The 13,965-nt window shown below is 30.6% G+C and overlaps 1 protein-coding gene across 1 annotated transcript; it reads left to right on the top strand.

The window, feature by feature from the left end:
* The first annotated feature begins 5,381 nt into the window (after positions 1–5,381).
* On the top strand, positions 5,382–7,237 carry LOC106717053 (probable ATP-dependent RNA helicase DDX43). The gene has a single exon (XM_014510740.2). It carries the CDS (start codon positions 5,550–5,552, stop codon positions 7,227–7,229), a length of 1,680 nt encoding a protein of 559 aa, XP_014366226.2. The 5' UTR covers positions 5,382–5,549; the 3' UTR covers positions 7,230–7,237.
* The last annotated feature ends 6,728 nt before the right edge of the window (positions 7,238–13,965 follow it).

Consider the following 13,965-nt stretch of genomic DNA (forward strand, 5'->3'; position numbering starts at 1 on the left):
ATTGGCAAAATTTTCTTTCTAATTGTAAAAGACTTGATAGAAGAATCGTGTAATATATAAATATCTTGTACAGAGCGGACAAAGTCCAAAATTCTCGGATCGAAATGAAGTTAATAAAACCAGTTCTTTGTAACAAAAGTACATGTATAATAAATAACACTACATACAATTAACATATAAATATACGATATTTAGAAAAGAATGTATACAACAGAAAGAAGTGACATCTGGTTTAAAAACCACCGCAACAAACTAAACCTTTTCTGCATACGCTTTTTAACCTTTTGACATTTTTTATTTTTGTGATCTATTCTATCAAAGTTATATCACTATTAAAGCATAACAATGCTACCAATTTTTAGGGCAACTATATAATTTAATTGACAACTTTATCTTTCAATTAACCTATTATTTATTAAAAGTCTTTATAATAGCTTGATAACAATCTCCATATTATTATTATCTCACGAAAGTAATCTCTTAAAGGTTTACAAATTTTAAAGAAATATTCCAGCCTCATTTTTATATACTCAAAAAGTCTTGATTTTGCGTTTTAACCCAAAACAGAATATACTAGAAAGTTAGTAACGTCACTATGGTATAGCTAACACGACTTCCCGTCGCTTACTTCTAAAAAACATCGAATAGACTTATAATTTTTAGTTACATGTTAAATAAATATAAATAAGGAGGCTCATGCGAAATATATAGCAAAAGACGTTATGCTATGTAGAGACAGCAAATTCTCGAGTTAATTTCTAAATGTAAAACTTGAAAAATCTTCTCGAATGTAGATTCGCTAGGATTTTCATTAATGGATAATATTCTAAATTGTAAGTTGGCATATCTGAGTATACCATATCTAAGGCGTAGCTACTTTTAATATTTAAATGAAATCGTTCAAAGGTTTAAAAACATAGATATGGCTTTATATTAATGTCACAGTAAATAATTTTATCGGAGAAATCATTAGGTTACTATAGCGACTATAATAAACCAACATAACATAATTTTATATTTCAAAAACTACTAAAATATAAATACAAAATTGTATTTGTTAATAATTTTTGACTTAACTTAAAAGTTTTCATAATACTTGCTAAATTTGATTGCCTGAAATGTATTTTAAGTCCTAGCTGAGTATTTAAACCTTTGATATAGTATGTAATATCAATTTGGATCGAAATTATCCTATCCCTACCTTAATACGATCTCGGTTTAATCCTGAATCATGTTTTTAGATAACCTTCGACTGAAAAAAATCTTAGCTTTTTACTTTTAAAATACTATCCATATATAACTTAATTGAGGCATCTTTTACTATGTTTTTTTTCTTTTACACTATATATTAAAACTAATACTTTTATTAACACAAGTGCTTGTCAGTTTACTGTTCCTTTGCTGCCAAACAAAATCAGTGACTTATCTGAATGTGAGAATTAGTTTAACTATTAGTTACTTCGAACATTTACATATAGTATAGTGATAGTTTGTATAATTAACTTTCTAATATATAATTTCATTTTGTTACCCTATCTTACACATTCTAAATATTTTTAGACATAATACAGTTTACGAGATGATTGTATAGCCCTAGTCATTGACTTCACAAAGGCTATATAAATAATCATTTTTAAAGCAATAGTTATACTGTGATTAGGTCATATAAATTACGAATCAGTTAACATTTTTAGATATCCACGGATTTTTAATTTATACATATATATACATATGTAATAAAATCTGACAATAAGTATGTAAAACAAAATTAACGGTTATTATTTGTACAAAAATCGAAATAGAATCGATTTTTTTTTTTTTGGTATCTCGATACAACGTATCTAATGCACAATCTGTTTTGTTTTCCGCACAATTCATTCAACAATTTACTTTCAGAACATGTTATTGTTAAAAGTGTGAGGCGAAGTAAAGAAGTTGTGAAACTAATGTATACTACTGTTCTAAATTATACATAGCTTTCTTTTTTGGTAAAGAAATTGCTAAATCGCTAATGTTTGGAAATGTATGAAATATTTAATCATGATACATTTATGGGCATACTCGCAGTCAATCCATTTGCGTTATATAAACTAGACCTTGCTTTTAGATTAGCCCATATCCATATGTTTTGTCTCAATTTACTGTTGTCATGTAAAAGAGATTAATATTTTAATAGATAATTTTTAACATCTTTAAATTGTTGAATGTTAAAATTAAATTTTTTATCAATCTTAGTGGATTAGACAATGTATTTATCTCTTACCAACGAAGTAAATACCTCAAAGAATCGTAGACACCAGGTGCCAGGTGTAGACATAGGGCACTGTTCTCGTTGACCATGATATTCATTTTGATTGTGTATTTGGTAATTATAAGCCTTATGTACCTGTACAATTTATATTAAAATTATAGATTAATGGATCGAACAGGTCGACAGCTTAAGGTGATTCGTTTTAATGCAATGCTTAAAAGCTTTTGTACCTACTACTCGCTTAGCGAGTACAATAGCGATTGCACAGAACATGTTAACCTCAATTACCTCCTAACACCTACCTCAATTTCAGAAGCGACGAAAGTAAAATTGTAACTGTTGACTTCTTAAATTGACACTATCTCTGACCACTTCATTAATATAATAAAGTGAGATGATGGTAGATTTTAATGAAAAATACTTTTAGTATTGTGAAAGCGAATCACCTAGTGCCTTAAACATACATGTGTATGTGTGTGTGTGTATATATATATATATATATATACATACACGCGTATACTATTTTACATGCCTGCTGTTCAATGAAAACTGGATTATGCTTCACGTAACATATGTACAAAGATCCACCGCCGCTGCCAACAACTTTACTGTCTTCCAGCGCTTAAAATATAATAAAACAAACAATGCGACTAAATTCTGTAAGTGGACAAAATAAGATAAATGAAGAATACCAGTTTTCATGTTGTTTTAAAATGTACTAGAATGTTTAGTAGCACCACCACTAGTTTATTGCTAGCATTATATGGGTGCTAATTTTTACATACATTATACATAGAAAGCTTTTCAAATGATTATTCTAATGTCGGTGACTAGTTTCGTCTATTGTAAGCAATAAATTTATCCCTTTATCAATCAAGGTTTAGGAATATTGTTACATCTAGTTGTACACAGTTTTGATCTTCTCATTCGCTAATGCTTTTGATACCTTCTCTAACTTATCTCACTAAACTTTATCAACACTTGAATCTTATATGGTACATAAGTATTCTCAAATCGAAAGGAATCTTAAAAATTATTTTTAAAATTCTTATTATAATTTCTTTCTGGTTTATGTAATTTATAAGTACATAATGTAAAAGTAGTCTACAGTTATGTATCAATTCTGTTAATGTTTTGACCCAATTTGTGTAAACAATTGACTAAATCATTACTTTTAGATTAACGGAAAATCGATACGGTTTTAAAATTGATTTTCTGTTGATGTGATCGTAAAATGCGCTTATGTATAGCACTAATTACATAAATTATGTTAAATTATATTTAAAAAAATGTAACTGTTGATTGTTTGGTGAAACATTAAAAACATTACTAATACAACTATTTGGCAATTGGAATAAAATCTGATAATGCAATCTAAATAATTTGACACAGGTGAGCCATCGCGCTGCCGATAGCTAGCCTATAACAAAATCTGACACCAGACGGCCCAACTTTACATATATACAATTTTTTTTAGAATCCATTTTATATAAATTGTGTATAGATTTAACAGTGATAATTATAAACTTCTGAAGACATCGAAAGTTGTTGCAATGCTTCTTAAATTTATGTTAAAATTAATATAACTATATTGTTGTGCGAAACATATCATATCGCTTTATTTTATAATTTAATATTGTGTCAACTTGCGTATAATTAATATGTGCTTCGCTACCCATTGTAACATTGAATTGTTTCCAACTACGTTAGAAATACCACAGATAAAATAGCACCCTATTAAGTTTCCAACTTCATCAAATTATTTGCGAAGTTGTAAAATCTTTGGCCCCAATCCAACATTGAAAATACTTGTTTGTATTGTAGATTTTGACTTGACAATTTGATTGTTTCGTCAATTTGTAATTCCTGTTTATTATAATTTTCTTAATAATCGATCTTAAGGTTCAGATACTGTTTTAGAAAACAATTATTGTATCTATTTATTAAATCTTTCTTCTCTCAAACTCACTGTTTCAATTCACACTTATTAGTTTATGATTACAGGTATTTATGTAAAAAAAATATTTTCACATCATCATATCAATTCATTGGTCGTAGACCTCTCCAATGATTCTTAATAATAATAGTAAAGCGTTCAATTAAAAGTTATTATGTAAGTTGTTATTTCCCGCGAATTCGTCTGCGCGTATTTAATAAATTAAAAAAAAATCACACCCAACTAGACCTAGACCTTCCTTTTCCCTTAAGAGAATAACGTAAATCAGTTTCTTTGTGTTCGCCTACGTAGTATAAACCGCAATGCAAAATTTAAAATATAGTCAAGTAAGTTTTGGGTCAGTCAGTTTACTACTTTATAATCTTAATAGCTTTTCTCTTGCAGCTTGCGGTTTTTTTTAAACTTTCACTGCTTACATTGCGTAAAACTTTCAATTACACATATCAAAATTCAAATGACAAAGAAGGCCTTTGTCGTTGGCTGAGAACTACCGCTAGAATCAAACGTCTATCTTTGTTTTTTCGGCAATTTCTTTTTTTAATTTACTCACCTAAGGTTAATGGTATGAAAATATATAGCCTTAAGCGTGTCGTGTGTATAGGGCTTTTTATTACAAAAATAATTATATAAAAATTTGCCGTGATTGCTAACATTCTGGGTTATAAAGAAGTGTGTGTTTGCGTTATAATTGTATAGATAATGGTCGCCCATTCCTCCAAATTCCACCACAACTCATAATCAAAGATTTTTTAATTGCTTTATACTCGTCTGCCTTTTGTCCACCGGGTGACAGACATTGCCGCGGCTGTAGCTACAAAGTGCTTTTTATGCGATTATAAAAGAGTGGCTCCGAATTTTCCTAGATTTTAGGAATCGTTAATTGTTTTTTGTATCGCTTGGTAAAAACTAGTTTTTAATTCATTAAACCAAGCAGCCGTACTAATTTAATCCACAGATTAAAGGTAGGCTTACCAATACCATACCCTACCACATTCACTAACATCGCTTATTTCAAAATCAGCATGCCTTTTCATCCTCCATTTGCCACCCGTGTTTGAAAATGTATTTTCCAAAAGTACAATTTTCTGGTTTTTACAGAGTAAATTTGGAAAGTACGTAATACAATCATCTGGCAACTCTTGAAATATAAAAAATCAATAAGTGTTGCGTGTGGGTGGGGGCGCAGGCGGGGTAATTATCAAGGAAGTTCCGATTATTGATTCACAATTTATTACTTATTAGACACTCCTCACAATTCATCTCGTTATTATTTTACGGTATAATAAACTCGTGAATTGGTCACTTTTCAATTAATAAATCTTATCTACAAACTCTGAAATAATGGCTAACATAGAAGATGAATGGCAAGAAGATCCGGAACCTGTGCAGATTGGACATAGCAGCATATCGCGAAGTACGTGTCAAGAAAGTAGTGAGGTAGACTCGTCAGATAAATCCCAAAATTCACAGTTTCCTCAAAGCAGTAATGAAGAGGCAAGTAGCAATCAAGTTGCAGCAGCCAACCAAGCATCATTTTCTTTTCTTGAAATAAATGGACAAAGTACTGTGTCCATTGATTGGGAGAAAGTTAATGCTGCTTGTGACCAGGCAGACAAGGAAAGATGGGCAAAATTACCACCAATTGTGAAAAATTTTTATATAGAAGACCCAGAGGTGAGCAGTATGTCGCCCAACCAGGTAGAACAATGGCGAAGGGCAAATTTCGATATTCACGTTCAAATAAGAAAAACCTGTGATAATAAGCAGCTTGATTTGAAACCAATACCTAACCCAGTGTTAACATTTGAACAAGCATTTAAAAACTATCCAGAAATCTTAGATGCAATATATCAGCAAGGCTTAAGTAAACCTTCGCCAATTCAAAGTCAAGCCTGGCCAATCCTTTTAGGAGGAGGAGATTTGATAGGGATTTCACAAACTGGAACGGGCAAAACACTCGCTTTCTTATTGCCTGCTTTGATTCACATTGAAGGTCAAATCACACCAAAACAAGAGAGGCAAGGCCCCCCTGTACTCATTTTAGTGCCTACAAGAGAACTTGCCATTCAAATAAACAAGGAGGTATCTAAGTACAAATCCAAAAATATAAAATCAGTATGCCTATATAGAGGAACACATGATGAAGAAGATATGCAAGATGTTTTAAGGGATGTTGATATAGTTATAGCTACACCTGGTCGTCTCAGAAGATTAATTGTTGCAGGGCATTTACATGCTATAAACTTTTCTTACATTGTTTTAGATGAAGCAGATAAGCTTTTAAATATTGATTTTGGACGAGATGTACGTGTATCATTGTTTGATCAACGACCGGGTCACCAAACAGTAATGACTTCAGCTGCATGGTCGCCTTATTTATGGAGTCAAGTAAAATTATATGCGAATGATCCAATACAAATCAATGTAGGGCCTTTAGAACTAGCGGCTGTACACACAGTAACTCAACAGATAATGTTTGTTGAAGATGATGATAAAATGAAAATTCTACTTAAGTTCATTACATATATGGAGCCGACTGACAAAGTTATTGTGTTTTGTACCACTAGAGCCTCGGCAGCACATGTCGCTACAGAATTTGCTGTAATTGAAATATATTGCCAATTATTGTATGGTGATAGAGACCAAGATGAACGAGAAGCTGCTTTGGAGGAGATGTTAGATGGTACTGCTACTATCTTAATTGCTACAGATGTTGCTTCAAGAGGGATTCATATACAAGACTTGACACATGTGATAAACTTTGATTTTCCTGAAACTATAGAAGATTATGTATACAGAATTGGTAGAACAGGCAGAGCGGGTAAAACTGGGACAGCTATTACTTATTTTACAAAATATGATTGGGAACATGCTAAAGATTTAATAAAAATTCTGAACGAAGCTAACCAAGAAGTTCCCCAAGAATTGGAAATTATGGCCCAACAATATGAAGAATATGTAAATTCCCGAAGAGATAATTACTTCAACAGAGAATTAGAGCTTTTAGCATTTCTTAATTGAATTCTTGTGGTTACAGATATTCAAAGAGATTCACTAATGTGTATAAGTCAATTAAAGAAAGATTTGTTTAAAATATTTTAAGTAATTATCTCCAATCTTTATTATATTATCTTAATGTGCATTACATAAGAAGTTTTAATGCAATTATATTTGAAATGATAGCTCTTAAATGCTAAAATAATGATGTAATCAATATTAAAATGTAAACTATCACTTATAATAAAAATGATTTAAAGCCATGAATTTGAGAACAGATGAAAACAGTATTGTATTATAATTAAAGGACTGTGTAGCCACACTTATATTCGCATTATTAAAGTAACTAATATAAATTACTTGTGCATGAGTTTGAGTCTACTGTATATCTGTTCTCTAAGTCTTATTTAAAATATTATACCCAGTAGCAGTAGTACATAGGTTAATCCAATTATAATGTAATACATACATGTAACAAAAATGTAAGTTTTTGGTGTATATAGTGGAAATATTTAATAAAAACTATTATAAATACTAAAAACTAGTTTCAATGTAATTTGTTAACCCAATTACATTACTTCCATAGCAGTACTTTGATGTTGGTGCTACTGATACCAAAATATTTTCCTTTACTCCATTGCCAATTTGCTTTTATAACACTACAAAAGTAGAAGTCATTTTGTGTGAATTTGAATAATATTGAAAGTATTCAGATCATTTACAACCTGAACCTAACCTAAGGCTAAAACTACTTTTACAATTTCAACCTGTATCGATGCGCGGCTGGATATAGTCCTCTTCTCTACAATTTAATAACTCACACTGCCGCAATGTAGGTTAGCCGAGACCGCAACGTCTCAAACCATACAAACCAAGTATTTAAGCGATTACCATTACATCATACAACCTCCGTGAAGTTGGCCCCCTCACTTTAATTTTTTTAACTTTTTTTTACGCAAAGCGTTTGAGAATCGTTTGAGAGGGTTTGAGAGAAAAGAAATATCGTTTGAGAGTTCCTACTTTCTCCGTAAAAACAATTTCAAATTCTAGTGTGAAGTTGGCCCCCTCACTTTACTTTTTTTTATTTTTTTCAATGCGAATCGTTAGAGAGTCGTTTGAGAGACGTTAAGAGAAAAGAAATATCGTTTGAGAGTTTTTACTTTTTCTGTAATAAATATTTTAATTCTGGGAATCGAAAATAACATATCGATTTTTCTTTTATTACGAATTAAATATGGCAATCATGCACTAAGACGTTTCAAATTTATTGTGTAGGTAGAGAATGCTTAGAGAGTGATTGAGAGAAAAGAGAAATCGTTTGAGAGTTAATACTTTTACTGAAAAATATATTTCAATGTCGGAATCGAAAGTTACTAATCGATTTTCCTTTTTTTCCGAAATAATTATGGCAATCATGCACTTAGACGTTTCAAATTTATTGTGAAGGTAGAGAATGGTAAGAGAGTGATTGAGAGAAAAGAGAAATCGTTTGAGAGTTAATACTTTTTCTGAAATATATATTTCAATGTCGGAATCGAAAGTTACAAATCGATTTTTCTTTTATTACGAATTAAATATGGCAATCATGCACTAAGACGTTTCAAATTTATTGCGTCGATAGAGAATGGTAGGAGAGTGATTGAGAGAAAAGAGAAATCGTTTGAGAGTTAATACTTTTTCTGAAATATATATTTCAATGTCGGAATCGAAAGTTACAAGTCGATTTTTCTTTTATTACGAATTAAATATGGTAATCATGCAGTAAGACGTTTCAAATTTATTGTGTAGGTAAAGAATGGTAAGTGAGTGATTGAGAGAATAGAGAAATCGTTTGAGAGTTAATACTTTTTCTGAAATATATATTTCAATGTCGGAATCGAAAGTTACAAATCGATTTTTCTTTTATTACGAATTAAATATAGCAATCATGCACTAAGACGTTTCAAATTTATTGTGTAGGTAGAGAATGATTAGGCAGTGATTGAGAGAAAAGAGAAATCGTTTGAGAGTTAATACTTTTTCTGAAAAATATATTTCAATGTCGGAATCGAAAGTTACTCATCGATTTTCCTTTTTTTCCGAAATAATTATGGCAATCATGCACTTCGACGATTCAAATTTATGGTGTAGGTAGGGAATGGTAATAGAGTGATTGAGAGAAAAGAGAAATCGTTTGAGAGTTAATACTTTTTCTGAAATATATATTTCAATGTCGGAATCGAAAGTAACAAATCGATTTTTCTTTTATTACGAATTAAATATGGCAATCATGCACTAAGACGTTTCAAATTTATTGTGTAGGTAGAGAATGCTTAGAGAGTGATTGAGAGAAAAGAGAAATTGTTTGAGAGTTAATACTTTTTCTGAAAAATATATTTCAATGTCGGAATCGAAAGTTACTAATCGATTTTCCTTTTTTTCCGAAATAATTATGGCAATCATGCACTTAGACGTTTCAAATTTATTGTGAAGGTAGAGAATGGTAAGAGAGTGATTGAGAGAAAAGAGAAATCGTTTGAGAGTTAATACTTTTTCTGAAAAATATATTTCAATGTCGGAATCGAAAGTTACTCATCGATTTTCCTTTTTTTCCGAAATAATTATGGCAATCATGCACTTCGACGATTCAAATTTATGGTGTAGGTAGGGAATGGTAATAGAGTGATTGAGAGAAAAGAGAAATCGTTTGAGAGTTAATACTTTTTCTGAAATATATATTTCAATGTCGGAATCGAAAGTAACAAATCGATTTTTCTTTTATTACGAATTAAATATGGCAATCATGCACTAAGACGTTTCAAATTTATTGTGTAGGTAGAGAATGCTTAGAGAGTGATTGAGAGAAAAGAGAAATTGTTTGAGAGTTAATACTTTTTCTGAAAAATATATTTCAATGTCGGAATCGAAAGTTACTAATCGATTTTCCTTTTTTTCCGAAATAATTATGGCAATCATGCACTTAGACGTTTCAAATTTATTGTGAAGGTAGAGAATGGTAAGAGAGTGATTGAGAGAAAAGAGAAATCGTTTGAGAGTTAATACTTTTTCTGAAATATATATTTCAATGTCGGAATCGAAAGTAACAAATCGATTTTTCTTTTATTACGAATTAAATATGGCAATCATGCACTAAGACGTTTCAAATTTATTGTGTAGGTAGAGAATGCTTAGAGAGTGATTGAGAGAAAAGAGAAATCGTTTGAGAGTTAATACTTTTTCTGAAAAATATATTTCAATGTCGGAATCGAAAGTTACTAATCGATTTTCCTTTTTTTCCGAAATAATTATGGCAATCATGCACTTAGACGTTTCAAATTTATTGTGAAGGTAGAGAATGGTAAGAGATTGATTGAGAGAAAAGAGAAATCGTTTGAGAGTTAATACTTTTTCTGAAATATATATTTCAATGTCGGAATCGAAAGTTACAAGTCGATTTTTCTTTTATTACGAATTAAATATGGCAATCATGCACTAAGACGTTTCAAATTTATTGCGTCGGTAGAGAATGGTAGGAGAGTGATTGAGAGAAAAGAGAAATCGTTTGAGAGTTAATACTTTTTCTGAAATATATATTTCAATGTCGGAATCGAAAGTTACAAGTCGATTTTTCTTTTATTATGAATTTAATGTGGTAATCATGCAGTAAGACGTTTCAAATTTATTGTGTAGGTAAAGAATGGTAAGTGAGTGATTGAGAGAATAGAGAAATCGTTTGAGAGTTAATACTTTTTCTGAAATATATATTTCAATGTCGGAATCGAAAGTAACAAATCGATTTTCCTTTTTTCCGAATTAAATATAGCAATCATGCACTTGGACGATTCAAATTTATGGTGTAGGTAGAGAATGGTAATAGAGTGATTGAGAGAAAACAGAAATCGTTTGAGAGTTAATACTTTTTTTGAAATATATATTTCAATGTCGGAATCGAAAGTTACAAGTCGATTTTTCTTTTATTACGAATTTAATATGGTAATCATGCAGTAAGACGTTTCAAATTTATTGTGTAGGTAAAGAATGGTAAGTGAGTGATTGAGAGAATAGAGAAATCGTTTGAGAGTTAATACTTTTTCTGAAATATATATTTCAATGTCGGAATCGAAAGTAACAAATCGATTTTCCTTTTTTCCGAATTAAATATAGCAATCATGCACTTGGACGATTCAAATTTATGGTGTAGGTAGAGAATGGTAATAGAGTGATTGAGAGAAAACAGAAATCGTTTGAGAGTTAATACTTTTTTTGAAATAAATATTTCAATGTCGGAATCGAAAGTTACAAATCGATTTTCCTTTTATTACGAATTTAATATGGCAATCATGCACTAAGACGTTTCAAATTTATTGCGTCGGTAGAGAATGCTTAGAGAGTGATTGAGAGAAAAGATAAATCGTTTGAGAGTTAATACTTTTTCTGAAATATATATTTCAATGTCGGAATCGAAAATTACTAATCGATTTTCGTCGTCTTATGATTGCCATATTTAATTCGTAATAAAAGAAAAATCGATTAGTAACTTTCTATTCCGACATTGAAATATATATTTCAGAAAAAGTATTAACTCTCAAACGATTTCTCTTTTCTCTCAATCACTCTCTTACCATTCTCTACCTACACAATAAATTTGAAACGTCTAAGTGCATGATTGCCATAATTATTTCGGAAAAAAAGGAAAGACGATTAGTAACTTTCGATTCCGACATTGAAATATATTTTTCAGAAAAAGTATTAACTCTCAAACGATTTCTCTTTTCTCTCAATCACTTTCTAAGCATTCTCTTCCTACACAATAAATTTGAAACGTCCAAGTGCATGATTGCCATATTTAATTCGGAAAAAAAGGAAAATCGATTTGTAACTTTCGATGCCCAGAATTAAAATATTTATTACAGAAAAAGTAAAAACTCTCAAACGATATTTCTTTTCTCTTAATGTCTCTCAAACGACTCTCTAACGATTCGCATTGAAAAAAATAAAAAAAAGTAAAGTGAGGGGGCCAACTTCACACTAGAATTTGAAATTGTTTTTACGGAGAAAGTAGGAACTCTCAAACGATATTTCTTTTCTCTCAAACCCTCTCAAACGATTCTCAAACGATTTGCGTAAAAAAAAAGTTAAAAAAATTAAAGTGAGGGGGCTAACTTTACGGAGGTCATCATACATGCAGCTTTCCCTCTTTCTGAAGAATTAATTCCAAAGAGTATATAATGCAGTTGTTTAAAATGACATCTGCTGTCAGTGTCACCAATACCATGCCGACCATGTCTTTTGCAAGCTCATCGCCTCAGATGAAGAATTATATAGATATGGCATGCGCGTTCACCCGTAAGGGACAGATAGAGAGTACTATAGACTATACCTATATATAAGTAAAAGGATTGGGGTTACCAGTTATTTGTTTTGTCCCGAAAATGAATAATTACGATATAATTTAATATAGACCAATTTATATATTCCCAATTAAATTGTAATTAATAAACGTAATAAATATAAAAAACAATGCGTAATTTTTGTTTATGTGACTAAGATTACATAAACAGATTTTTTTAGTAATACTTAGTCAGGTCATAAATTCTGTTACATGTTTAATATAAAATAATTGAAACAAGTTTATTCATTATGTGACCATTTATATACCAAAATGAACTTAACAAAACATAGATTCTTATGACACTAAAGTTTATTCAAAATGACATCCGTGATTTTGAATACAGGCCTTCAATCTGCTCGGCCAGTCGTCTATCACAGCACGAACGAGGTCCATGTCAATATCGGCGGCTGCCTTAATCAAGGATGTCTTGAGTGACTCCAAAAAAAGAATTTCCCGATATTTTTTCCCGCGTACTGCTTCAACAAAGCGCGGCATCTCTTCAGTCTTAGGTCCATTAGACGAGCATTCAAACGATGTCCTATTTTTCTTCGATATGCACGAAGCCCTAACTCTTCATAAAAAGCTACAAAAAACATACCAATATTATAGTCATATAATTTTAAATTACTCTGTATATCATTACAGTGAACACTACATGTAAAACTACTAAATATTAAACTATTTTGATTGTAATTTCTAAGAAACAAAATTTACATGGGACAAATTAAAAAGCATACTCTTTAAAATCAACGGGATAAGAAAGTATCAAATATTTAAAAACACAGCATATACCAGAATTAAAAACTCCTTTTGAAATCTGTTGAAAATAGTATAAAAAATGTTAATTGTTTCATTTATATACATTATACATACTATAATTTATTTCCCCTAAATTCAGGGTAATTTTTACAACAAGATGGTGGTATTATTTTTACGGGTAATAACCAACCAATTTGAAAAGAAGTTTAATATGGCCGCTTGTTTCCCAGATCTACAGTATATTATTTGACACAAATGACATCTGCGTTTGGGCGCATAATGTTCGAAAAATACTATTTTATTTTAGCTGATTTTACCCGTATTTTAACATATTAGTTATTACAAAGACTGTAAAGAACAACTAGTTTGTATTTTCTTCCTTATTTTGTATGAATACATGTGAATAAGTGCGTAGTTTCAGTACTTACGAGTGAAAGGTTATGTTTTTCTCTTTTCGCTCACTACGGCTTTTACAACCGACGATACAGCAGTATACCATGTTTTATAAACTTTACCTTACTAAAACTGTAATATCAAAATATTTTTGCACAATTACAGCCACTAAGTACTCACAATTTTCGAAAAATAGCACGAATGTCAAACTTTGCTAGGGACAACCTAGGTTGTTTG

The sequence above is a fragment of the Papilio machaon genome, chromosome Z (assembly GCF_912999745.1).
Source record: "Papilio machaon chromosome Z, ilPapMach1.1, whole genome shotgun sequence".
Lineage (NCBI taxonomy): Eukaryota > Metazoa > Arthropoda > Insecta > Lepidoptera > Papilionidae > Papilio > Papilio machaon.

Bases quoted from the DNA above. Each gene is read 5' to 3' on its own strand.
- LOC106717053 (XM_014510740.2), top strand. From the start codon at position 5,550: ATGGCTAACATAGAAGATGAATGGCAAGAAGATCCGGAACCTGTGCAG.